Source organism: Labrus bergylta, chromosome 11 (genome assembly GCF_963930695.1).
Source record: "Labrus bergylta chromosome 11, fLabBer1.1, whole genome shotgun sequence".
Classification (NCBI taxonomy): Eukaryota; Metazoa; Chordata; class Actinopteri; order Labriformes; family Labridae; genus Labrus; species Labrus bergylta.
Window position 1 is genome coordinate 29,629,501 of NC_089205.1, and position 24,579 is coordinate 29,654,079.

The following is a 24,579-nucleotide window of genomic DNA, read 5'->3' on the forward strand; positions in this document are numbered from 1 at the left end:
TCCAATGCTTCTGGAGGAACCAGTGTTGATTGGTTTTGTGAAACCAACAATCATAGATAAAAATGATCCTGCAGTAAAATACGGGGATAGATCAGGGTGAAATGCATCTGCATGAACTAGTCATCTGTCCTGACGCCTGAATGTGATCGCTACAACTTCCCTACGGCCAGACTTCCTGCTGCGGTTGATATTCTGCCAGGACGGTGGTCATGGCTGAACAAGAGGCAGGACACGTGGTTCAATTTATCAAAAATATGGTACGTTTATTACAAAAATTGATTAAAGGGCAGTTATAAAACACCAAACCCACAAGGACGTTGAGGGAAAAAGGGGGACCTTGGCAGATGCTGAGGCTTACCAACGATGAGATGGTTCGACGAGGGGTGAGAGGGATTCCCAACAAAATAAAAGTGAAAAAGTGCCTCAATCACACGTGGTAGTCACTCACACACTCAACCCCATTGAAAGAAAGGCAACACAGACTCGCACAAAAAAATAAAAATAAACAAGCTTCTACCCGTTAGAGGTCAGGGGTCAGGGCTTTGTTAAAAAGGCACTCAAGAATTCCTGCAATCAGAATCAGAATTTATTGCCAAGTACAATAACATACAAGGAATTTGATTTGGTGTTTTAGTGAAAAACAATTGGTGCAAAACAAATAGCTCCAAGTCACAAGATCATAAAAGCGGTAGGCACTCAAGAATCTGGCTGAGGTGGAGCTGGGTTGAACGTGTGTCCAAGTGTCTGAGTCCTCAGTGCATAACCTGTGAAGTAATCGCTTCACGCTTCAACGAGCAGCCTGCAGACAAAAATACCATCCTGTAACATGGTCTGAACACATTAAAACCTATACTGAAAGAAAATGTTAAATTTACTGATGTCAGTTAACACAATGTGTGTTCAACAAGACAACAACCTCTCTGTCATATTTTTGCTGGTTAAAGAGCATCCAACTTTTGTTGCTCCTCCTTTTAGCCAGCCCTCTGTGTACGTCCCCGAACACTTCTCCTCAGCTGGGCCCTGTAGGATTTACAGAAGATGAAATAGATGAGCGGATCCAGGCAGACGTTGAAGATAGACACCATGACGCTCAGCTCCTTCAGGTAGAAGAAGGCCTGCCCCCATGAGCACTGCCTCCTCAGGAAAGCGTACGGCAGGCGGACCAGGTGGTACGGGACGAAGCAGACGCAGAAGACGCTGACCAGCACCAACATGTTCCTGCGGGACTTGGCGAGCTTCTTGGATCCGGAGGACGCCTGCTGCCTCTGCTGTGCTGCTGACAGCCTGCGGGAGGTGCCGTGGTAGAAGAAGATGAGGGAGACGAACACGATGATGAAGATGGCCACAGACCAGGTTTGGATGCCTTTGTAGAAGAGGCTGAGCGTTTTACTGTGCAGAACGTCACAGTCTAATGTATTTGGGAAAGATGGCAGTGATTTTTCAGTGAGGAGCGACAGGGTGATGTAGGTGGTCATTAAGGCCAGGAGGAAAACCCAGGTTACCGTTGAGATGATGTGGGCGGCTCCCACTGTCTGAAGGATGTGATTCCCTAAAGGATGGACGATCTTTAGATACCTGCAGAGAGAAGAGGCCGGTGTCAGTAGATTACTCATAATCATCACTGTTGTCAGACACAAAGAACTGGCACAGAGGGAGGGGAACACTAGGGATGTTCTCAAAATCAACTTTTTCATACTATTGTAGTATGTAGTATGTACTGCAAACTACGTTCAACAGTAGTATGTAGTACGACAGACAACCGGTAGATATTTTGCAGTATGCCAGGCCCGGCTGAGCTGGTTTCTGGTCTTGTAATAGGAAAGTCAACAACAGCCCAGCTGATGTCAAACGCTGCTACAGCGTAGCATCCTGAGAAAAACTGAGGAGTGATTCATTTAGATTTTCATGATTCTGAGAATCAAAAAATATAATTGGTGGTATCTTTGTGTGGTTTGGTCTGATTTCCTCTTTTACTTTGGACGTTGCTGTCCGTCATTTCAATCTCTGACCTGGCACTTTGAATTGTGGGAATAAGTGCGCGAGGGAGACTGGTCTATTCTGTCCATTTTTTACAGAATCAGTACAACATCCGGGTATTGTTGGCATACTGTGGATCTCGCATCTTGTTCACAAACTACATAATGCATTTTAGCCAAATGAGTACGAACTTCTAGTATAGCAAGCAGTTTTTGAAAACAGCCAGAGATTAAGTGCTCAAGGGGAGTGGAGACTGCTAGGCACAGGTGAGACACAACAGGTAATCACAGATGCCGCAGACACAGGAGGGAGGGAAGGAAGCAAGGGATCTGAAACGAGACAGTAAAACAGGAAACACAAGACATGAAACATGAGGATAACAAAAAAAAAGGAACTTTACTCTCCTGGAGACGTGCCATGTTGTTCATATTTACAAGTTAATGGTTTTAATAGAGATGTTTATCTTTTAGGGTTAGAAATTGAATTCTGAATTATTTCTCAGCATCGGGGTAACATCTTCCACATGTTGGCAACTGGTCTCCCTGAACTCAGACCTGCTGCTGCATCCAGGTAAGAGCTTATCATAAATGAATATAATAACCTATCAACATGTAGTTAGAGTTCAGGTCTGTGCAATGTGTGGCCTTTTGTTTCTTTGAACATATGTTGAACTAAAACATCATCACTTTCTGAGCACAACCACAAGAACCACACATCTTTATTCTGAAACGAAAAACCTGCTGCAGCTGAAACTATTTATTAATAGTCTTTAGTCAGTGTATAGTTCAGTGTCAATGCATGCCCAGAGTTCAGTCTGATCTTGTTTTTCTGTGTCATGCATTCTGTGTCGCAAGACAACCAGCCACATTCACACTTACAGACAATTAAGAGTCACCTTTTGAACTAATGAGCATGTCTTTAGACTGTGGGAGGAAGCGGGAGTACCCAGAGGAAGGAGAACAGACTCCACACAGAAAGACCCGGTCGGACGGGGGATTCCAACCAGGAACCTCCACGCTGTGAGGAAACAGCATGCCTCCACACTAAACCCTTCGAGTAAACTAGTTAGGTTCTAACTTACATTGTGTCATTGTTTGGTTACCACAGAGACGTAAAGTTTATCTTAACTAGTAGAGCGTGACGTCCAAACTAACCAAAACTTTGTTGTGGATATAAGGTCTTAACTTGATGTGACCAATCAGTGAGCAGCAATTTTCTTCATGTAGTGTTTGTTCCAGTGTTTCCTCTCTTGTCTGATCGTCTCTGAAGAGACTCACAGCTGAAAATAACTTCTCTTAAAGGGATACTTCACCTGTCAAAACATGAATCTGTATTGACATTGGGTCATATATGTAGAAATGTGAAATACATTTTGAAGTTGGTGCCTTCTTGGATGTGAAAAGGCAGAAAGTGTCTTTTTGGCTCATGTGGATGAAAGACACCAAATCCCAGAATGCACAGCACCGCAGGCCACTCCCACTAAGGTCAGGTTTACAGACATTTACTTCAACACATACGGCCATTTAAACAACTGATTCAGAGATTTCTTCCAGAATTGATCTAGTAAATTCCTGTCAGAAAACAGACTCTATGTCTGTGTCCAGAGACAAACAGTGAGAGCACCGACCCTACCAGTCCGCCCCGGCTCCTTGTCCTCACTGCCGCCAATAGGCAGGCATTATGTCTCGGCTGCTGAGATGGCAGCGGCCGGCGGCGGCCAGCAATATAGTAATATAGCCACAAGACAGTTGCTGCTGACAGGCTGGTTTTGTTTCTCGGCTAACAGCTATGATTTTGAGTTATCGGAGATTTAAGGTGTAACTTCTGCCTACGTTGAAACTATCTCAGCTGGTGACACCTTAAATGTTAGTAGAGTGTAAACTACGTCTTAAATTAGAAATTACGTTCAGGGTTAGAGGACTAGAGTAGACTACGACAGAAGTTACACAAGGCTGGTGCAGGTACTGGTCGATAACAAGCCAGTCTATGAACCAATCTGCTATCGGCTTAACAAATTTAGTTTATGGGCAGACCAACACACATTTTTGGCCCCAGGTTTGGCCTCCAGATATCCAGGACCAAGACCTAAGTATACCTCAACCATTAATCATTTACAGTCTGACTTAAAGTTTAGAAGTAACATGGTGTTGAGAAACAACGTCTGTGATCAGTATTTGATCCGCTCACATTTGCATTTGTCTGTTTTAGAGATTATTAGAAAGCTAATCCATAATCAGACCAAAGCTAATGGCTCCTGGATTGCATCTTTTGAATAAGATAAACTAAAATAAGTCACTCCATCTTGTTGAGGTTCTGTCTGTTCCTACCTGTTTGCTGCGATGTAACCCATGAACAGGATGCTGGCGTACATGTTCAAGTAGAAGGCAGTGGAGCCAAAGTTGCAGTAGATCCTGAACACGGTGATAGAGCGGCTGGCAAAATGGCCGATTCTGACGGGGAGGCTGAGGGTCATCAGGAAGTCTGCAGCTGCCAGGTTCTTCAGGTAGATGGTCACGTTGCTAGACGCCTGCTGGTGAGCGCTGAAGAAGTAAACCTTCAGGGTGAATCCGTTGAGGACTAAACCCACCTAATGAGGAAAAGGCTCAGATGATGTACCAAAAAAAAAAATCAGAATGCTTTCTGCTTTCAGGAGACAGAACCTGAGTGACTCACCAGAAACACCAGACTGTAGACCAGCATGTAGAAAATGTGTGCAGAGTTGTCGACTTGATTGCAGAGAGATGAGCTGTTGGTGTTCATCTGGTCAGATGCTGAGGACAGATTAAAGGATGGGGGATCTCCGATTCTTTCAAGGTCTGTCATGTTTCTGGATGTTGTGGGAGAGTTGAAACATAAACATTCAGATGTCATCAGTCTGTATACAGGAAGTGGTTAAAACTGAAAAGGAAAAGATGGGTAACCTGCCCACTGACTGCAGATGGAATCTAACTAATCAGCTTAATCTGGTGCAGTGCATCTCCTGTTATTAAGTGAGATGAATGTATGTTCTACATGGTTCCTGATAAGATAAACAATAAACTAAACTACAACAGCAGCAGAGTAAACATATATAGAACAGAAACACACGGGAAGTAAAATTACAAATTAAATAGTTCAACAATATGTGTTCTTTCAGAGTCAGGAAGAAACCTCTGAGGGAGGGGAGCTTTTTATCTTGATCATAAGAACATGTATTAGATTTTATTCTTTGGTTCATTTTCTTAATTCTGAAAATAATAATGTAATTTAAATATGTATGTTATAATGTTTGCAATTGAAGAAAACATTAAAATGTGTTTGCATCATTGTGATGCTAACTTTTAACAGTGAACAGCTCTCACTGTCTTTTTCTCTAAATATTAAAGGAGCAATACGTAACTGTGGCACCTAGTTTTTACAATGGAGTCCAGATTCTAAACATTGTAGAGAGCTGCCCCCCCCCCCCCCCAGAGTCGATGCTCACATAGGTTGCCATGTGGTGAACACTGCTCAATTCAAAAGTATCTCTCACTGCTAATTATTTACAATAATAGTTCCCATTCACATTTATGATAGTAAAGAAAACCCTAAAGTAAAGTGAAGGAGTCTCATATTGATCATGTGTATCATTGAAAATGTGAAAACAACTAAACTGAAGTTACAAAAACATCCCAATCGTAAAAAAACACAATCTCCTTTTCCTCTTATATCCAACTTCAGTGGTGACATACAATGTTTCTATGATGGATGTTTAACCGATGTCTAACATAAGGGTTGTAGAATAGTAAAGAAGCGAGTTACCTTCAGCGCTCACCTGTCCGCGAGTCAGTTTGAGTGTCTGTCTTCTTTCTCGATGCTCACTGCAGTAAGATCTGAAGAGAGGCAGAGGAAGGAAGAAGAGCTGCCCGACCACTATTGATGTCACAAATGTGCCAATTATGTACATCACTGTCACACACACACACACACACACACACACACACACACACACACGCACACACATACCAAATAGGAAGTCACTCGCGACTGCTACAGTCTTGTGCACATACTTAAACGGCTGCATTAAGTTTTCTGTTCTCCAGTATGCTCTACCCAAATCGTTGAACTACACATAGCATTGAAATAAAGGCAAATTGTCTCATTACATCTCGACTATCGTAACAGCCTTTTAACCTGCCTGAACCTAAAATGTATAGATAGGCTCCAGTTGGTACTCAGCTGCCAGGCTTTTAACCAGAACCAGAAAGCATGACCACATCACTCCTGTTTCAGCATCTCTACACACATCATCATCAGATGGAAATTAGCTAGTTAGCTAAATCTGGTACAAAGCATCTCTTCTCTTCTGAGACGAATGTTTTTTTTGTTCATAGTCTCTGATTTAAATAAACTAAACTGAAACTGAAACACCAACTCCCTGTCATTACTTTTAAAGCTCTCCATGGCCTTTTCTTCCAGCTACATATCAATTGAATGGATTTTATGTCTTAAAGTGTTTGCTCTTAATCTTTGCCTTGATTTTAAATCTTTGACCTGCCTATTTTTACATTTGTAAAGACTTTGTAACTTGTTTTAGAGAGGTACTCAATAAATAAAGGTACTTATTGCTACTTAAAGGGTATTGTTATTGCGTAATGAAGTCTGTTTCTTCATCCGCCTCTTCCGCATTGTTTTTTTTCTTACCTTAGAGTTGGTAAATGTGTAACAAAACCAAGTTATATAGGTGTACAAGTACACACACACACACACACACACACACACACACACATACACACACACACACACACACACACACAGATACAGAGCGTTTAAAGTGTGTCCAAGAGAGCACCCCAAAAATGTTCCTTATTTGCCGACTCATCCCCAGTTGGTGAATGTGTAATCAAACCAAAGTCCCCAGTTAGGTAGGTAAAGAAGTACACATACAAACACACACGCACACACACACACACACACACACACACACACACACACACACACACACACACACACACACACACACACACACACACACACACACACACGCAAACAAATAAATGTAAAAGGTTGTCATTGCTCGTAATCTAAAGCTTTTTTTAGAGTCATCAAATATCAACATTACATGAATTCTGCCATTAAAGACTTAATCAGAAGTATGTTGCGTTTTAATTAATGGTCTTGAAAAGTCTGCCACAGTGGTTGTCAACTGGTGGGGCGAGACCCAAAAGTGAGTCGCGGAGCCATTTTCAGTGGGTCTCAAAAGATTGCTCCAAAAAGTCTATGAGGTGCTTTTTTTTATCATATTTGTTTTTCGTCTATTTCTTTGTTCTGTCAGATTTTTTGTATTATTTGAGGTCCAAACTGCATACATTTTTCATAATGAATGAATAAATATGATTGGTTTGGGTCCCGATTTTCATGAGGGTAGACCAGTTGAGATCCAGTCAGTGGTCTATAATGACTGGAAGCAGGTGGAAGTATTGTTTACAACTTGAAGCTGTGGAGGCTGATTGATATATAGGGAAAATGTTTTATTGAAGAACATATTTACCACAAATAAAGTGAAGCTGTGTACTTAAGACATTTTTTTTTAAAGTTAAACAAACAAACAAACTCTGGACTGATACATTAAACACTCCACCAGAAATGTTCACTTATCACATAACTGCTGTTATTATCATGTGTTTACACTGCCCTCTGGTGGTGAGACAGATTACTTACAACTCTGCTGTTTAGTGACACACTGTGACCACTAGAGGGCACTGCAAACATTTATTTCTTTAGACTGGGCAGGAGTTTGCATTAACATTTTTATGTTCTTTAAATTGTGACTTTAAAGTCTTTATCTGTGATTTTTCTCACTTAAATGTAGAAATCAAGTCTATCCTCTGAAAATAACTCTGTGAGTCATGACTGTCTACAATGGGTGTAACACCCGAGTCCCACTGTCTGTGATGTTTTCAGAGTTTTCAGAGTCCTATCTTCACTTTGTTTACATCGCCCGGACGGCCGGCTGACTCCTCCCCTCGTGTATAAAAGTTGTTTAATTGAGGGACTAGAGAAAAGAAGAATAACATACTGTACTCACTGCTTAACTGTGTTTCTAGATCACGCTCATTTCGCTAGCATTAGCATGCTAACACAACAATGCAGTACGAGTTGTTTTGGTTTCATGCTGGCGACATCTGCTGGATGAAAAAATATATAAAGCCTTTAACATGAATCTTCTTTTTGGGATATGATAGATATGATTAGTGAGGTTAGAGAGGGTAGATATTTAATATTTATTTATGCACACATCAAACTTCTGGCCACCCCTCCTCACAGTGAATTATTGCCCCAGTCAAAAAAGTCTGGACATGCCCCTGCTTCAGTGGTCCCAGTACTGCACTGCAACATGTGTGTAGTTACAAGGGTAGACCATTAGAGGGCAGTGAGGAGCCAGCAATACAGACATGCTGCCTCCTTTTGTCATAAAAGATACAGAGCAAACTAATTTTAACCTCATTAATAGATATGCTACAGGTTACTCTTCTGTCTTTGTCACCTGCGTGATGTGGGGTTAATTAAGCACCTGAGGGTTGAACAGCGCAGTGAGAGGGAGGACTCGTGACCCAATCAGCTGATTTTACTTAAAGAGGCTGGCAGTATCGTGATAACTTTGGAGTAAAAATGAACACAGCAGCAAAGTCTGGTCTGGCAGGTTTGATGCCAAGTCATCAGAGTTTAGTTTCACTTCCATGTGAGAGCTTCTTTTCCTTTTTTCTTCCTTACCTTTACATCCTTTATTTCCTTAAGCAAAGACAAACAGAAATAAAGCCAATCCTACATTTTGTAAAGAACGTTATGAAAGAAAAGAAAGACCTGACTATATTTTTGATGTATTTTGAGGTCTAAATGACTTATAGATACAAAGGAGTTGGACTTGCGGATTGAGGCAGGAGTGGTTGCAAAGTCAACATGTCAACCAAAAATGTTCAGATTGTGTCTGACAAAATTATGAAATACTGAAATGATCACCACAGAGGGTTTGATAAAAGAGGATTTCTTTTAACCACAAACAGCTGTTACATCATGACACCAGACTCCACTGATAAAACCAACAATTTTAGCCAAAAGAAAATAAAGTTGCTCGTTTCATCACAAGCTCCAAAAAAGATTTCATTTTTATCGCAGCCACTGAAGCAATCTCAAAACTTTTCTTTACCTTCAGTCATTAAGGGCTCAGTTGAAAAATATCAAGGAACTAAATTACATTATTTATTTACAATTTTCACAGTAATGACACGACTACACAAGAACGAGAAATGGTGAAAATGCAAAATACTTTTGACCAAAATTCACATCTGAGTCCGTAAATTGAAATATAGATTTGATCTGCATCCCAAAGAAGACGCACAGAGGCGGTACAATCAGGGCAAACTGTTATGATTGATTTCATCTTTAAACTTTACATACGGTTTTATAGTGTAGATACAGTCTAGTTATTAAAAGGTATTTTGTCCTCCTGTGTTTCCTCTCCTTCTCGTCTCCTCTCCACGTCTCCTGACCTTGTTTCCTCTCCTAAATAAATCCGACTCAGACTCTGGCTCTGGGCGGTCGTTGGGGATCTCTTCCTCTCTCTCCCGGACAGCTTCCTTATCAGAGACTCTCTGAAGGTTTGGCACATCAGGACGTAGATGATGGGGTCCAGGCAGACATTGATCGCCGACAGGAAGAGCATCCCCTCCTTCAGCTGGAACAACAGGAAACGAGAGTGATAACTGAAGCCGGACTTGGGCATCTGGCTCATGGTGTATGGCACGCGGCAGACGTGGTACGGCACAAAGCAGATGAAGAACACCAGCAGGAGGCTGAAGATGCTGCGGTGTACCTTGTGGCACACTTTGCTGTTGATGTTGTTGCAGCGCACGCGGCGGTACGACTGGTAGACCCGGCAGGCAATGGAGGTGTAGCAGAAGGCGAGGACCAGCAGGGTCACCCAGAACAAGCTTGTGCAGAAGAGAGTCGACGCCTGGTGCCACTGAATCCCCAGCGGCGTCTTCAGCTCCATGCACTTCCTCGAGTTTGTCTCGTTGGCAGGCTGGCTGGTCAGCAGGACATTGGGCAGGACGCCAAGGAGGAGGAGGCTCCAGGTGAGGAACGCCAGCGTGCGAGCAAATCCGACACTCTGCAGGAGGTGTGGCAACGATACCCGGGGAAATCTGGCCCCGCAGGAGGGAGAGGCGGCGGTGGAGGAGGCGTGTCCAAACATCCTGACGTAGCGCTCCAGGCTGATGAAGCCCATGAGAAGGATCCCCACATACATGGAGGAGTAGAACAGCACAGAGGTGTAGCGGCAGATGACCACATGGAGGCGCCAGCCACCCAGACCCAGCTGAGCCGCCATCTTGAAGGGGAAGGTGGAGAGCATGAGTAAGTCGGCCACCACCATGTTCTTTAGGTAGACCACCAGGCCCGAGTCGGTGGGCAGTCGGACGAAGATGGAGGCGGCCAAGCAGTTCATGAAAAACCCAACGATCCAGATCACAAAGTAGAGCGGCGGGAGGACGTCATTGGTGAAGACGCTGCTCAAGTCCGATTGGTTGGTGGAGTTGAGGTGAGCCATCCCTGGAAAGAAACGAACAACAAAAGAACAATAAATTATATACAGAAAAATCCATTTTTAGACAGAAGTACGTTCAACTCTGTTACAGTAGGTGGCGCTATGCCCCCTGCTTGACCTTTTATGTCCAGACAAAACAATCAACAACCGCCATTTAGTGTTTTCCTTCCATCCGTGTATTTCAATGTGTTGCACCTGATACAACATAAACTGTCTCTTCGACTAGCCGGCACCCTCAAGCACACGCCATGTTGATTCTTCTACTCCAGTTGCCTGCTAGGTCACTTTGGGTCACATTGAGGTGTATACATGCGAGGGTTAATCGAACCCCAAGCGCATTATCACAGTGTGTTAGTCCAACTTTGAGATATTAGATGAACTGCTTGAAATAAGTTAAAATGATCTGCAAATCATAAAGTCTGTCTTGTGTAAATGTGTCTCTGAGTCCTGACTGTCTACAATGAGGGAGAAGCTCGAGTCCCGCTGGCTGTGTTGTTGTCAGAGCCGTGTTTACATGGACGGGACGGCCGGCTCCTCCCCTTGTGTATAAAAGCTGTTTTAGTCAAGAACTAGAGAGAAGAAGAAGAACATACTCACTGATTATTTGGATGTTAGTAAGAGTTTTTAGATCACACTCATTCTGTGTCAGTTTACATGAAATGTGAAGCTACCAGCTAACTAAAGAGCGCTAACATTAGCATGCTGACACAACAATGTGAAGCTACGAGCTAACTAAAGAGCGCTAACATTAGCATGCTAACACAACAATGTGAAGCTACGAGCTAACTAAAGAGCGCTAACATTAGCATGCTAACACAACAATGCAGGACACAGCTAATGTGAAGCTATGAGCTAACTAAAGAGCGCTAACATTAGCATGCTAACACAACAATGCAGGACACAGGCAACTGCAGCTCGAGCAAAGGACAATGTTGCGCTTAATGGTGCTTAATTATGGTGTGTTCTTTTTCATAACTCGTACTTGCAAACAAATGGGGTTGGAGGTGTGTCTCTGGAGAAGAACAGAGGATTCAAAATGGCGGCGCTGTGGCAAACAGTTTGTTTTGGTTTAGTGTTGATGCTCAAGGACGACATCTACTGGATCAAGTGTCATAAGAGAAACACCAGGGCTTATAATTAGCTTTTTTTATCTTGAAATATGATGGTTAGCTGGACTGGACTCAAAGACAAATGGATAAAATCTAAATGTTGGCCTCATGGTGGCGCTACAGAAACTTTATGATACATCCTCTGCGTAGGGAAAAGGAATATTTAAAATAAATTTCTCAGATCAATCCAACCAATCAGTTATTTTCAGTCTGACAATAGATATTCCCTCCTGTGGAGCCCTTTGATGAGTCACTCTGTAACAGTTTGGATTTTATTAAAGACTCATTAACTCTCCCTATACATCTCAATATTTTAAACATCAACAAAGGAGCCACAAACAGAAGTTTCCGGTTGAAACTCCCCGTTAACTCCCTCCTGAGGTCTTTTGTGTTCATGGAGTGAAAACACAGAGCTCTGTTTATACTCGGGCACGTGCACAAATAAAAACACACACTTCCCTCTGACATCGATTCATCACAGTCCAACACACACGCAGGGTCCTCCACCATACACCCTTATGATAACAGGACATTTACAGTCCAAAGGCGACACCAGGATGTCCTGATTTTGTTCTTATTTTTAGCCCGCTGTCACTTCAAACAAGTCTCGATGATCCTGGAACTTCTTCTCGTTCATCATTATTACACTTTATAATAACCATCATCTATAAAGGGTAAGTAAGGGTAAATAGATAGTTAATTAACCATTAGTTAATAGTTATTTACTTTCAACAAACAATGAAATGATAGTTAATAATGTTTGCTAATGATTTGTAATGCTATAATTTATGTTATGTTAACAGTTTATTGATGCACACATTATAACATTTCATACACTTTATGAAGCATTTGTTAATGACCAATTATTAATCATTCATAAAATATTAATTATCTATCTAAAACATATTTATAGATGCTTTACAAAGTATCGATAATGGATTATAATCTTCAATTCCAACTTTATAATAACCATCTAAATAACGTTAATAGACGCTTTATAAAATATTGACAAACCATGAACAAATATCTGGTCCATGTATCTCTGTAATGTTTTTAGATGTTTTAGAAAACATCTCTTTTTATTTTAAGGTTTATAAATCCTTTGGTCATCATTAACAAACACTTTATAAATTGTATGAAATGTTATAATGTGTGCATCAATAAACTGTTAACATAACATAAATTATAGCATTACAAATCATTAACAAACATTATTAACTATCATTTCATTGTTTGTTAACAGTAAATAACTATCAACCTTATGGTTAATTAACTATCTATTTACCCTTATTTACCCTTTATAGATGATGGTTATTATAAAGTGTTACCTTAGAAGTTAATAACTCCTCTTAAACCTTTCGTCTGGCTCCTTCATGTTGCACAGATTACATCACACTGCAAAAACTCACACCTAAGGAAGTCTTTTTGTCTCATGTCTAATTAACAATATCTCATTACACCTAATATGGGACACATTCACCTAAGTCCAGATACAGATCGTATTGTATACTTGTTGAGTGTCTTGGTGAGTTTGTTTATATATTTGAGATTCACTGTTCAGGGCGTGGTTGGGATCCGACTCGATGCTGTCAGCCAGCCTTAACGTGTTTTTCTAGTAGGCTGATTCATAGAGTCTCTGAAGCGGTTGGCCCACAATCCTTGAGAACAGTTTAATTGGTGGAGCAGTTTAGACTTTAAAGTAGTGGACAGACATGTGTACCCTGTAAACAGACTTGAGCTTTTATAGCGCTTGTCTCGTCTTCTGACTACTAAAAGCACTTTTAAACCGCAGGTCACACCTCCACATTCACACACTGATGGTAGAGGCTGCAGTTTAAAGTGACCATCCCATTCATACGCCGCTGACAAAGCAGCAGGAGCAACTCAGGGTTAAGTGTCTTGCCCAAGAACACATCGGACATGTGGCTGCAGGAGCTGGGGATTGAACCCCTTACCTTACAGTTCAGAGATGACCGACACTACCAATGAGCCACAGCCGTAGTATTACTGTGCTGCAGGACACTTAGAATCATAGCAGAAAAAAAAACAAATCAAGAATTTGTCCACTCGCCCCCAAAAGATCTCAACCTGCGGAGGAAATAAACTCTTTGTTTGGTCTTCTTGCAGATATAGTCAATGTGGCCTCTTCAGGACAACAAATGGTCGATCATTTTACACATATATTTGTAAGATGACAACACAATTTCCTCAGTTTTCTTTGTATTTATCTTTGGGCATTATTATCACTCCACTCGACCACTTTGTTCACGGCATGTTGGTGCTATCAGGGGTCGGACATCAGAGCTGTATCGTCAGAATAAACCAGAAGGACTGATTTATTTCAAATGTAACTAGATCTTATTTTTCTTTGCCTTTCCATTTTGAAATAAGATGTTTATCTGGAGCTGAAAGTGGCTTATAATAAGTGTAATTAGATATTTTGAGTAAAGATTAGTCAAACACACTTCCTAGGATTGGAGTTTTTGCAGTGTTGGGTCACTTTTTAGACAACTGAAATAATATTTGGAGCTTTAGTTTTCTCATCACCAACTGGACTTGAGGGGACAAAGGGGAGTTAATTTAGGGCTGGCATCGAAAGTTCTGGACAAACTTTTATTTTCTGTATTTTTTCTAAGTTGACTTATACTGTTGGTTTGTTTTGTGGGTGATACAGCTCAAGGAGATACTGATTGACGGCAGAGATCAACAACTTCCTCTTTCAACACTCTACAGATGACCCGGGATGGGAAGTGCTGCAACGAGCCTCTGTGGCGTGCCAGCTGGAACCAGGGTTCAGAGGAAGCTGCGTCTATCAAAAAAAAAGATTGTGTATGATATTACAACATTTGCAAGAGTCATTTGTTAACCAAAACTGCCTCTGTCCAGCTCCCTGTGTGACGCCCGAGTGTGCACGGTGCAGATTAAGTTTTTTAATATTCACGTCAGTTATAGGACGTCAGCATATTTGAACAACCAAAACATGTGACTGTCTGAAAACAGCAGCCTTTATATTTCTGTTTTGGAGATTAATTGTGGGACTTGTGCTATCTTATCTCATCTTTGAGAGCTATTTTTAAAACGTCATGTAGATTGTTTTTAATTCAAATTTGCTACATTTCCAGATTTACCTAATATCTACATTTCACAACTGGCTGGTTCTTTCTCTAAAATTGGACGAAAATAAGTAGACTTTTAGCTCTTCTTCTGGTACTAACTGATTATTGGTGAACCAGCTTAGAGGTGCATTACAGCAACCAAGTGGACTGGAGTGGAACAAACAGAGTGGGTTTTGGACGAGCAGGGAAATCTCGACTCAAGCGACCTCAGAAAAGCTATGGTAATGTAAATGTAAATGTCATTATATGCAGATGATACACTGATGTATACTGTTCTATATATATATTTGATAAACGATGCATTTAGGTGTTTATCACATTAATGTAGCAGTGGGTAAAGATGAAGCTTATTGGGGTACTGTCTTTAAATACTATCCATCTATTAGGCCTGAACATCTTCTCTTGTTAAATTAACTCTTAAAATGCTGTTTTAATGCATCAGCTGTAACAATTTTTGAACATTTTATCTAAAGTTTAGTCTCTTTCTGAGCTGTATAAATGTCTAAATTGGTGTTTTTCCTGGGATCAGGGGCGGTTTCTCCTCTTATTTGCATTTTGTGCCTTCACAGAGTGTCACTGTTGTTAGTTTATCGGCTTGGGTTGTTTTGGTAGTGTTGGAGTCAAGACCACAAGACCACACTAACCAGGATCAAGATATATCCAAGTCCAGAGTGCTCCGAGACCGAGACAAGACCAAGACAATTAAGGATCGAGTCAATACCAAGACTGAGGCAGGACGAGACAGAGACAAGACCAAGACCTTAAATATGAATGAAAAATCAATAACTTGTGATTAAGGGGTGTTTCACTTCAAGAGCCGTTTTCCTTCAAATCACAATAAAAGTAGCCTCCCAGTGACGGTCTTGATTTTCAAATCTGGAGTCCGCCTGGTCTGAAAACAAACGAGATCGACTAAAAATGATTTAGATTCCAATAAGAGACCAAGATCAGTCTTGAGTATTAACTACAGCACTCGTTTTTGGGTCTTACGTCTTGGATATTTGTAACTTCTTTCTCCGTATATGTTAATGGTTCAACAAAATGCATCATCAAAGTTGCAGTATAAGTCATGATGTAACTATGAAAGGCGGTGAAATAAAAAAAAACACCGAGCTGTGCACTGTTAGCAGGAGGATGAAAACTCATTTACATGGATTAAAGACGGAGCTCGTATGGAAAACAGATGAACCGCAGCGCTTCAACAGAAACTTTTCACACTGTTTGATGGATATGAGTGTGGTCCTCTAACACCTCATTTATCATACAGACAGAGAAATCTATTAAGGGTACCAGCTTAAAATAGGAGTTTGCTATTTCTATGTTCACATACCTATATGTCAGTGTAGTTTAGCATTTTCATGTTTTTTTAAGGTGATTGGAGCTTCTCGTTGTGGTGTGGATTAAACGCTGCATCATGTTGGTTGTGCTATTTGTGTAGTTCCGTCTTCTTGCAATATTTGCACAAAGTTTTTGTCTTGTCTGTTATCTTCTCACCTCTTTCATTTTCTGTCTTGGGGAAGCCAAAAATGTCCTCGACTGTTCTTTTTAATTTAGTCTGAGTAGTTAATTGTTGTTTTTAATTCTGCAGATTTGAGCAGAAATACTTAAATCAACAAATCAAAATGTAATTCTCCCGTCAGCAGAGCTCAGAGGGTGAACAGGAAACATAAATACACAACCACATAAAGTCTTGTGATAAATACCACAACACAAATCATACTGTCTCATAACAACCTCATAAAGACTCTGTTAGAGTTTTGTTTCAGGGACGTAATAACCTGACAAAACTACAAACTGTGTCAGGTCATTAATACCTCTATAATCACAGAAACAACACTCACACTACTCTCACAATCTGAGACTTTTCACACAAATATTTTCAGCCTTTTAAAAGAACAACTGTACAACTTTAACTTTGTCTCAAAACTTCATCTCCTTACATTATTAATATTTAAAACGCTGAAGCCTTTAAACTGAGTGTACTCACCATATGACGAGTCAGATGTTCAGGTCCATACAGATGTTGCCTCCACCTGTGACATGAAGCTCAGAGCTGCGAGCGGACACTTTGAGCTATTTGAGTCATTGGACGATTTTCACTTCCTCTCTCTCTCTCTCTCTCTCTCTCTCTCTCTCTCTCTCTCTGTCTCTCTGAACGCCAACATCAGCATGATAAAATACTCAATATGACGATCCCAGTTTCAGTATCCTCTCTTTTTAAAGTGTCCTGCACAAATGTACAGCTCTTCGCTGTGTCTGCATACTGTATTTATCAACAATCAACACCTTAAAATTGGCAGGCTGTTATCTCACAGCCTGCTGTAGTCTGGGAACATCTTCACACACACTAAAAAAAGGGGGAGCAAGGGTAACCTGGGCACTAGGCATACTACCTTTTAAAAAATAAATAAAGGCGAGTTAATTTATATTTATCTGTATATATTTTATGTCTCAATTTCCTGACATAATCTGATAAAATGATCCAAATCAGTGATCTGATCTAATGGAACACACCATTAAACACAGAATTCAGTCAAATAAAAATGGAAAAAACAGAATTTAGGAAAAATAAACAAAACAGAGTCAGTCACACTGGTACTGTTATTTTATTTTAAGAAGTAGGCTAAATAAAATCATATGAGCAATCATGATTTGTGTAACTGTAACAAATTATTACTCTGTTAAAATGGCATTTCATTTGGTGAAGAGAGATAATGACTTGTTTAGGACTCGAAATTAAAAGGTTAGGACTTTTGACTCGACTTGAGACTTGCCAGTCTTTACTTGGGACTTGACTCGGGACTTGACTCGGGACTTGAGACCAAAGACTTGAGACTTACTTGTGACTTGCAAAGCAATGACTTTGTCCCACCTCTGGTTCATGCTTATTCAACTTCCACGACTGGAGGAGGACGGCTGTGTTTTTTCACCAAAAACATCCAGACAAATGTTTGTAAGTACCTGCAGGACACCTTCAGGTTCTGAGCATGCAAACATTGAGGTAAATATCCAACACAAGTACTGCTGATTCTGCAGGTATTTACTCATAAGTACAAACCAGTTAATAGAAGTGGACGTGCATCTGATGTGTCGTCACTTGATGGTTTGTGGGAAGCTGTTTTGAAGCTTTATATTCGGTGTTTTGGCCATTGCCATCTTGGTTTTTGGAGCAAGAGGTCAACACATGAGGCCATGTGTTCCACCTAGCATTTTTTTTTCTGAGGGCCAGCGTTCGCAGCAGAAAGTGGCCACCTGGAGAAAAAGTGCAGCGTCTCTTTTACGCTAGACGCAGCCGCTCCAAGGAGTCAGAGCGCATCTAGGGAAGAAACAGCTGGGAGCGCCTGTGGCTACGTGTGTGACCACTTAAAATAAGTGGGAAAAAAGGGATTGGAGCGAACGTAGCGCTCTCTCTGTTGCTTTGCTCCTCGATAAGGAGGTCATGAGAAGCAGAGGTAAAGCCTCCTACTTAATTTGATCGGCTGCTAAGGCCAGGAGTGACATTGACGAGCGCTGCGACTCCGCGCTTTGAGCTGAAAAGCTGGAAATTATTTTAACTTTTATGAACGCCCCAAAATAATTATTTAAAAAACACGTCTCGCAGCAGCAGAGACGAGCACTGCGACGTCGCGTCTTGAGCTGTACTGGAGGGGAACAATGGTTTTGCTGGCGACGCTTTTCTAGCAACGCGTCTCTGTGTGATCGAACTCATGGTCAGCTGCCCCACAATGCATTGCAGCTCTTCTGTCTATCCCGCAAGCTAGACAAAAAGTGGCTTAAAAACAAAACAACAGTACTGTAATATGTGTTATATGTTGTCAAATAAAATGCAATGACTTTGGTAAGAATGTCTCCGACATTAAAGCTCACCGGACTTTTAATACTGCATCTTTTGTAAATGTTGTGTTTTTTATATTTTTTATACTCTATTATAAATATTTGTAATCACCTCTTATATTTTATTTTATTTAAGTTCTTGCTATTTTTACTTCATTTCCTTTGTTAACTGTTTTTGCACCAAGACACCAAGACAAATTCCTTGTATGTGTAAATGTACTTGGCAATAAAAACAGATTCTGATTCTGTAAGGGAAACAGACATGATGTAGTGTTAATGTTTAGTTGTATTTGTCGAAGAATGTTATTTTCATTTCCTGTTATTCAGAAGATAACAGGATATGGGTTTGACTCATACCCATCTTGTTTTAAACATTATCTTTCTAAAGAACAGTGTTGGTGTAAACCGCCCCCACAGCCTCGCGGAAGAGATCAGGGTTTATCTGTAAATGGCCACAAACCATCAGAGCCCAGTGGCCTCAATCTGAGTCACCATACTGTTTCCTGTTTCCCATGGGTGACATGTAGTGGTGCGTTCGGCTTTTTCCTCAAAGAGAAACTGGAACTGAAATCTCTGTTTCCATAGGAACAGCATGTTTCTATTTCACACAGAGATGGAAACAGTGCTGTAATTAAAGTTGCACTCTGGAACTTTTCAAATCTGTCAGGCATCCAAAATGCCGTCGTCGTATAAAGGAACAGACAAAATGCAACAAACCTTTTGCGGCTGAAATCGTTGTCACTTAAACGTTGCCTCCGTTCACTCGTCGTGTCTGTTCTGGAGAGGTGGTGTGTGGTCATCTGACATTTGGTTGTCGCTGTTTTTTGTCTTTTATTGAGAGACGGGAGAGTGGAAAGAGTCAGAAATCTGGGAGATAGAGAGAGTTGGGAATGATCTGTAGGAAAGGAGCCACAGGTCAGTGTCAGACCCCCGTACATGGGGAGCGTACACTAACCACTAAGCCACCAGCACCCTGTCATCCAGAGTTCTTTTGCCCCTCTCTGTTGTGTATTGGATGTGTTAGCATTGTAGCGTCTTAAATATAGCTCAGTGAATGAATCTATATTTAGGATGGCATCGTGCTCGCTCATTGTAGTCTGACAAGAAGCAACGCTGTTTATTGATTTATTCCCCGTGTGTGTCGTCCGCCCACGCCGCTCTGTTCTGGAGGAGAATGAGAGGAAGAGGAGTCCAGCCGGGGGAGAGGAAGATCTCAGAGACGAGAGGAGGAAGTGGAGCATCTCTGTTCATCTGAAACAACATGAACATCTGCACAGACGCTGACTTCAGATCAACAAGAACTCTGTCACTGAAAGAAGACTCAGAAAACAAGCAGCATGAGGGTTTGCTGAACCAAACTGAATGTTTACATTCAAATATCTAAATTAATTTAACCCATGTTGTAAATATTTGTTTTAACTTACATTACTTCAAATATTTCCAACAGTTTTCATAGCCAGAAAAATCTGTAATTTTACAGCTGTAACGGGATGTGTCTTGTCGTAGCAGCCGCCATGACAGACACAAAATGTTTATTGTTGCCGTGGAAACACTGGATGTTACGTCATAGACCGCTGCATAATGAAGCGTGAGCTGCTGCTGAAAGCTGCCGTTCTGTTGTTTGATGAGCTGCTGTGATAAAACCATCATGTAAATTATATTTGGATACATTAGCTCGTCTGTAAACATATTCTCTTCCTCATGTTGGTTTCACCCGGTCGTCATGACTACGGTCAACTCAGAGGTTTTCATCAGGGATGGGGGGTGAGGAGGCAGAGAGAACTCCCATGATTCCCCGCCAGCAGCGACACCATCTTTTTGTTCATGTTTTGATTGAGAGCCCCTGCCGGCGGAATTTACGGACTGTGGGTTTGAGCTGCTATCACCTGTGTCCTGCATCGTTGTGTTAGCATGCTAATGTTAGCGCTCTTTAGTTAGCTCATAGCTTCACATTGTTGTGTTAGCATGCTAATGTTAGCGCTCTTTAGTTAGCTCGTAGCTTCACATTTCATGTAAATTGACACAGAATGACTGAGGTCTAAAAACTCTTACTAACATCCAAATAATCAGTGAGACTCAGCTTGGGGCGCTGGTGGTGCAGCAGTTAGTGCGCACACCCCATGTGTGGAGGCTGTAGTCCTTCAAGCGGGCGGCCCAGGTTCAAATCCAGCTTGTGGCTTCTTTCCCGCATGTCATTCCCCTCTCTCTCTCTCTCTCTCTGGTTTCTGACTCTATCCACTGTCCTCTCTCTCTCTCTGGTTTCAGACTCTATCCACTGTCCTCTCTCTCTCTGGTTTCTGACTCTATCCACTGTCCTCTCTCTCTCTCTGGTTTCAGACTCTATCCACTGTCCTCTCTCTCTCTCTGGTTTCAGACTCTATCCACTGTCCTCTCTCTCTGGTTTCTGACTCTATCCACTGTCCTCTCTCTCTCTCTGGTTTCTGACTCTATCCACTGTCCTCTCTCTCTCTGGTTTCTGACTCTATCCACTGTCCTCTCTCTCTCTCTGGTTTCTGACTCTATCCACTGTCCTCTCTCTCTCTGGTTTCTGACTCTATCCACTGTCCTCTCTCTCTGGTTTCAGACTCTATCCACTGTCCTCTCTCTCTCTCTCTGGTTTCTGACTCTATCCACTGTCCTCTCTCTCTCTCTGGTTTCTGACTCTATCCACTGTCCTCTCTCTCTCTGGTTTCTGACTCTATCCACTGTCCTCTCTCTCTGGTTTCAGACTCTATCCACTGTCCTCTCTCTCTCTCTCTGGTTTCAGACTCTATCCACTGTCCTCTCTCTCTGGTTTCTGACTCTATCCACTGTCCTCTCTCTCTCTGGTTTCTGACTCTATCCACTGTCCTCTCTCTCTCTCTCTGGTTTCTGACTCTATCCACTGTCCTCTCTCTCTAGTTTCAGACTCTATCCACTGTCCTCTCTCTCTCTCTGGTTTCAGACTCTATCCACTGTCCTCTCTCTCTAGTTTCAGACTCTATCCACTGTCCTCTCTCTCTCTGGTTTCTGACTCTATCCACTGTCCTCTCTCTCTAGTTTCAGACTCTATCCACTGTCCTCTCTCTCTCTGGTTTCAGACTCTATCCACTGTCCTCTCTCTCTGGTTTCTGACTCTATCCACTGTCCTCTCTCTCTCTCTGGTTTCAGACTCTATCCACTGTCCTCTCTCTCTCTCTGGTTTCAGACTCTATCCACTGTCCTCTCTCTCTGGTTTCAGACTCTATCCACTGTCCTCTCTCTCTCTCTGGTTTCAGACTCTATCCACTGTCCTCTCTCTCTCTCTGGTTTCAGACTCTATCCACTGTCCTCTCTCTCTCTCTGGTTTCAGACTCTATCCACTGTCCTCTCTCTCTCTGGTTTCTGACTCTATCCACTGTCCTCTCTCTCTGGTTTCAGACTCTATCCACTGTCCTCTCTCTCTCTCTCTGGTTTCTGACTCTATCCACTGTCCTCTCTCTCTCTCTGGTTTCAGACTCTATCCACTGTCCTCTCTCTCTCTCTGGTTTCTGACTCTATCCACTGTCCTCTCTCTCTCTGGTTTCAGACTCTATCCACTGTCCTCTCTCTCTCTCTCTGGTTTCTGACTCTATCCACTGTCCTCTCTCTCTCTCTCTGGTTTCAGACTCTATCCACTGTCCTCTCTCTCTCTGGTTTCAGACTCTATCCACTGTCCTCTCTCTCTCTCTGGTTTCAGACTCTATCCACTGTCCTCTCTCTCTCTCTGGTTTCAGACTCTATCCACTGTCCTCTCTCTCTCTGGTTTCAGACTCTATCCACTGTCCTCTCTCTCTCTCTGGTTTCAGACTCTATCCACTGTCCTCTCTCTCCCTGGTTTCAGACTCTATCCACTGTCCTCTCTCTCTCTCTCTGGTTTCTGACTCTATCCACTGTCCTCTCTCTCTCTGGTTTCAGACTCTATCCACTGTCCTCTCTCTCTCTCTCTGGTTTCTGACTCTATCCACTGTCCTCTCTCTCTCTGGTTTCAGACTCTATCCACTGTCCTCTCTCTCTCTCTCTGGTTTCTGACTCTATCCACTGTCCTCTCTCTCTCTGGTTTCAGACTCTATCCACTGTCCTCTCTCTCTCTCTGGTTTCAGACTCTATCCACTGTCCTGTCTCTACAATAAAGGAACAAAAAGCACAAAACAAATCTTAAAAACAAAAAAAATCAGTGAGAATCAGCCAAAACAAATCACACTGCTGCAGCAGCAGAGAGAGAAGTGGTGTAGGAGTTCTGGTAGAGAAATGTGAGATTTGTTGAAAACAAATAAAATATGATATTATATAAATAATAAATATTAAAAAACTTAATTTTTATTCAGAGAAACTGTGAATTTCCCTCATTTCAGGCTTAACTGACTTACTGAAACGGGTCCCTGGTCCAGTCTGAGACTCCAGTCCGGGGTTTATCCCAGTCCGACTCTTGTTCCTGATCCACCCCGGGGTTTCTCTCTGCCCTCTGACTCTTTGGGACACAGGAAGTTGGTCTATAACAACAACGGAAACTGAATTTATTCTAAATATGGATTAAAAATCGAAAGTGTTGTTATTGTATTTGGAGGCTCGGACTGTTGGAGTATCTGATTTAAGAGATGATGTCTCACACGGCGAGGAGTGGAGACATCATCCACCTGAATGTCGGAGGGAAGAGGTGAGGAGTGTCAAAGCTAACAAGCTAACAAGCTAACCGGGAACAAAGCTACTTCATGTTGCACCGATGAAGTGAAACAAAACCTTTACATCATGTTTAACTCCGTTATAAAAACCACTTCATTCATTAAACAAGCTTTTTTATTTATAAGTTTACCCAAATCTTACTATCGTGTCCGGTGTTATGGTTCAAAGTGTGACCGTGTTAACTGGAGACTTTCAGCCGTACCGCTCGGCTGAAAGTCTCCAGTTAACACGGTCACACTTTGAACCATAACACCAGCGATAAGCACTAAACTTGTGATTTAGTTAATGTGCAAGTTTAAATGTGTTTAAACTTGCACATTTAAACTAAATGTGCAAGTTTAAAAGTTAAAGAGGAAAAGTTAAGATAATCTGATTGTATTCTGAAATAAATTCGCTAAAACAAAAGATAAATAACTGTAAATGTTATGGTAATATTTAGCTTATGATTTAATCACAGTGTAAGTTCACCTGTTGTACTTTGTCCGCAGCAGCATAAAACTCTGTCCTGTGAGAAACATTTATCTTTAAGCAGTCAAACTTTTTTTATGTTTTCAGCTTAGTTTTAAAGTTAAAAACATGCATTTCATTTTAAAGTATACTATTTAAGTCTGAAAGTATTAGAATAACAGTGTGTTGTACGGAAGCCCAAAGCGGACACACATCAGTACATTTTATTTTTTTCTCCAGTCTTAACGAGATAACGAGATCCGCTCTTATTATCTTGATATCTTTTGAAAACTTGTTTTCCAGTGAAAAAGATTTAATTTCAGACGTTTTTCTTTTTAGGTCGTTGTAATCCTGACATAATCATTACTAACATTGTATTATTATTATTATTATTATTATTATTTAGCATCAATATATATATACATATACTGTACATTCTATATATTTTATTATGTAATTATATTAGTCTATATTATATAATATTATGTTATACTACATTATACTATATAACTGCACTCTGCATCACTGTGGTACAACACTGCCTCTCTTCTCTGCTGTTTACATTACTTGCTGCTATTGATGTTACCAAATCACTTTAATCATCACTTGTCACTTTATCTTTTCATTCTCTACAAATACTGTCTCAACTCCCTGCATAGTTAACTTCATCATTCATTTTGTACTTGTATATACCCTCTGTTTTTATTTTTATTTATCTTATCTATTCTGTTTAATGTGTATTTTGTATTTTGAGCTTACTTGTCTGTGCTGCTGCAATGCCCGAATTTCCCCTCTGGGGATCAATAAAGTATTAACCTATCCTATCCTAATGAGATTAATAAATCAAAACATT

General features: G+C 41.2%; 3 protein-coding genes across 5 annotated transcripts in view; 1 reads left to right on the forward strand and 2 right to left on the reverse strand.

Moving 5' to 3' along the window:
• Positions 1–237: 237 nt before the first annotated feature.
• Positions 238–5,849, reverse strand: LOC110003561 (P2Y purinoceptor 14-like). Of its 2 annotated transcripts, none has more exons than XM_020659077.3 (4): positions 5,758–5,849; positions 4,651–4,804; positions 4,305–4,564; positions 238–1,575 (listed from the first exon to the last, which is right to left on the reverse strand). In XM_020659077.3, exons 2-4 carry the CDS (start codon positions 4,798–4,800, stop codon positions 972–974), a joined length of 1,014 nt encoding a protein of 337 aa, XP_020514733.3. In that variant the 5' UTR covers positions 4,801–4,804; positions 5,758–5,849; the 3' UTR covers positions 238–971. The 2 variants fall into 2 exon arrangements, with proteins under 2 accessions (XP_020514733.3, XP_065816868.1); XM_065960796.1 differs by having other exon boundaries at positions 5,771–5,831.
• Positions 5,850–9,173: 3,324 nt separating this feature from the next.
• On the reverse strand, positions 9,174–19,834 carry LOC110003563 (P2Y purinoceptor 14). Of its 2 annotated transcripts, none has more exons than XM_065960718.1 (2): positions 19,317–19,834; positions 9,174–10,545 (listed from the first exon to the last, which is right to left on the reverse strand). In XM_065960718.1, exon 2 carries the CDS (start codon positions 10,541–10,543, stop codon positions 9,416–9,418), a length of 1,128 nt encoding a protein of 375 aa, XP_065816790.1. In that variant the 5' UTR covers positions 10,544–10,545; positions 19,317–19,834; the 3' UTR covers positions 9,174–9,415. The 2 variants fall into 2 exon arrangements, with proteins under 2 accessions (XP_065816790.1, XP_020514736.2); XM_020659080.3 differs by lacking the exon at positions 19,317–19,834 and adding an exon at positions 16,753–16,879.
• A 3,209-nt stretch (positions 19,835–23,043) lies between these two features.
• The window catches only part of shkbp1 (SH3KBP1 binding protein 1), a 13,431-nt gene continuing 11,895 nt past the window's right edge, over positions 23,044–24,579 (forward strand). Inside the window, exon 1 of the mRNA XM_065960644.1 lies at positions 23,044–23,253. Within this exon, the coding sequence (XP_065816716.1) occupies positions 23,195–23,253 (59 nt within the window). The 5' untranslated portion in view covers positions 23,044–23,194. The remainder of the gene's footprint in view (positions 23,254–24,579) is intronic.

Bases quoted from the DNA above. Each gene is read 5' to 3' on its own strand.
- LOC110003561 (XM_020659077.3), bottom strand. From the start codon at position 4,800: ATGACAGACCTTGAAAGAATCGGAGATCCCCCATCCTTTAATCTGTCC. The intron at 4,565-4,650 runs GTGAGTCACTCA...TTTCCTCATTAG, and splicing joins TCTACAGTCTGGTGTTTCTG to GTGGGTTTAGTCCTCAACGG. The intron at 1,576-4,304 runs GTAGGAACAGAC...TTCTCTCTGCAG, and splicing joins GGTTACATCGCAGCAAACAG to GTATCTAAAGATCGTCCATC.
- LOC110003563 (XM_065960718.1), bottom strand. From the start codon at position 10,543: ATGGCTCACCTCAACTCCACCAACCAATCGGACTTGAGCAGCGTCTTC.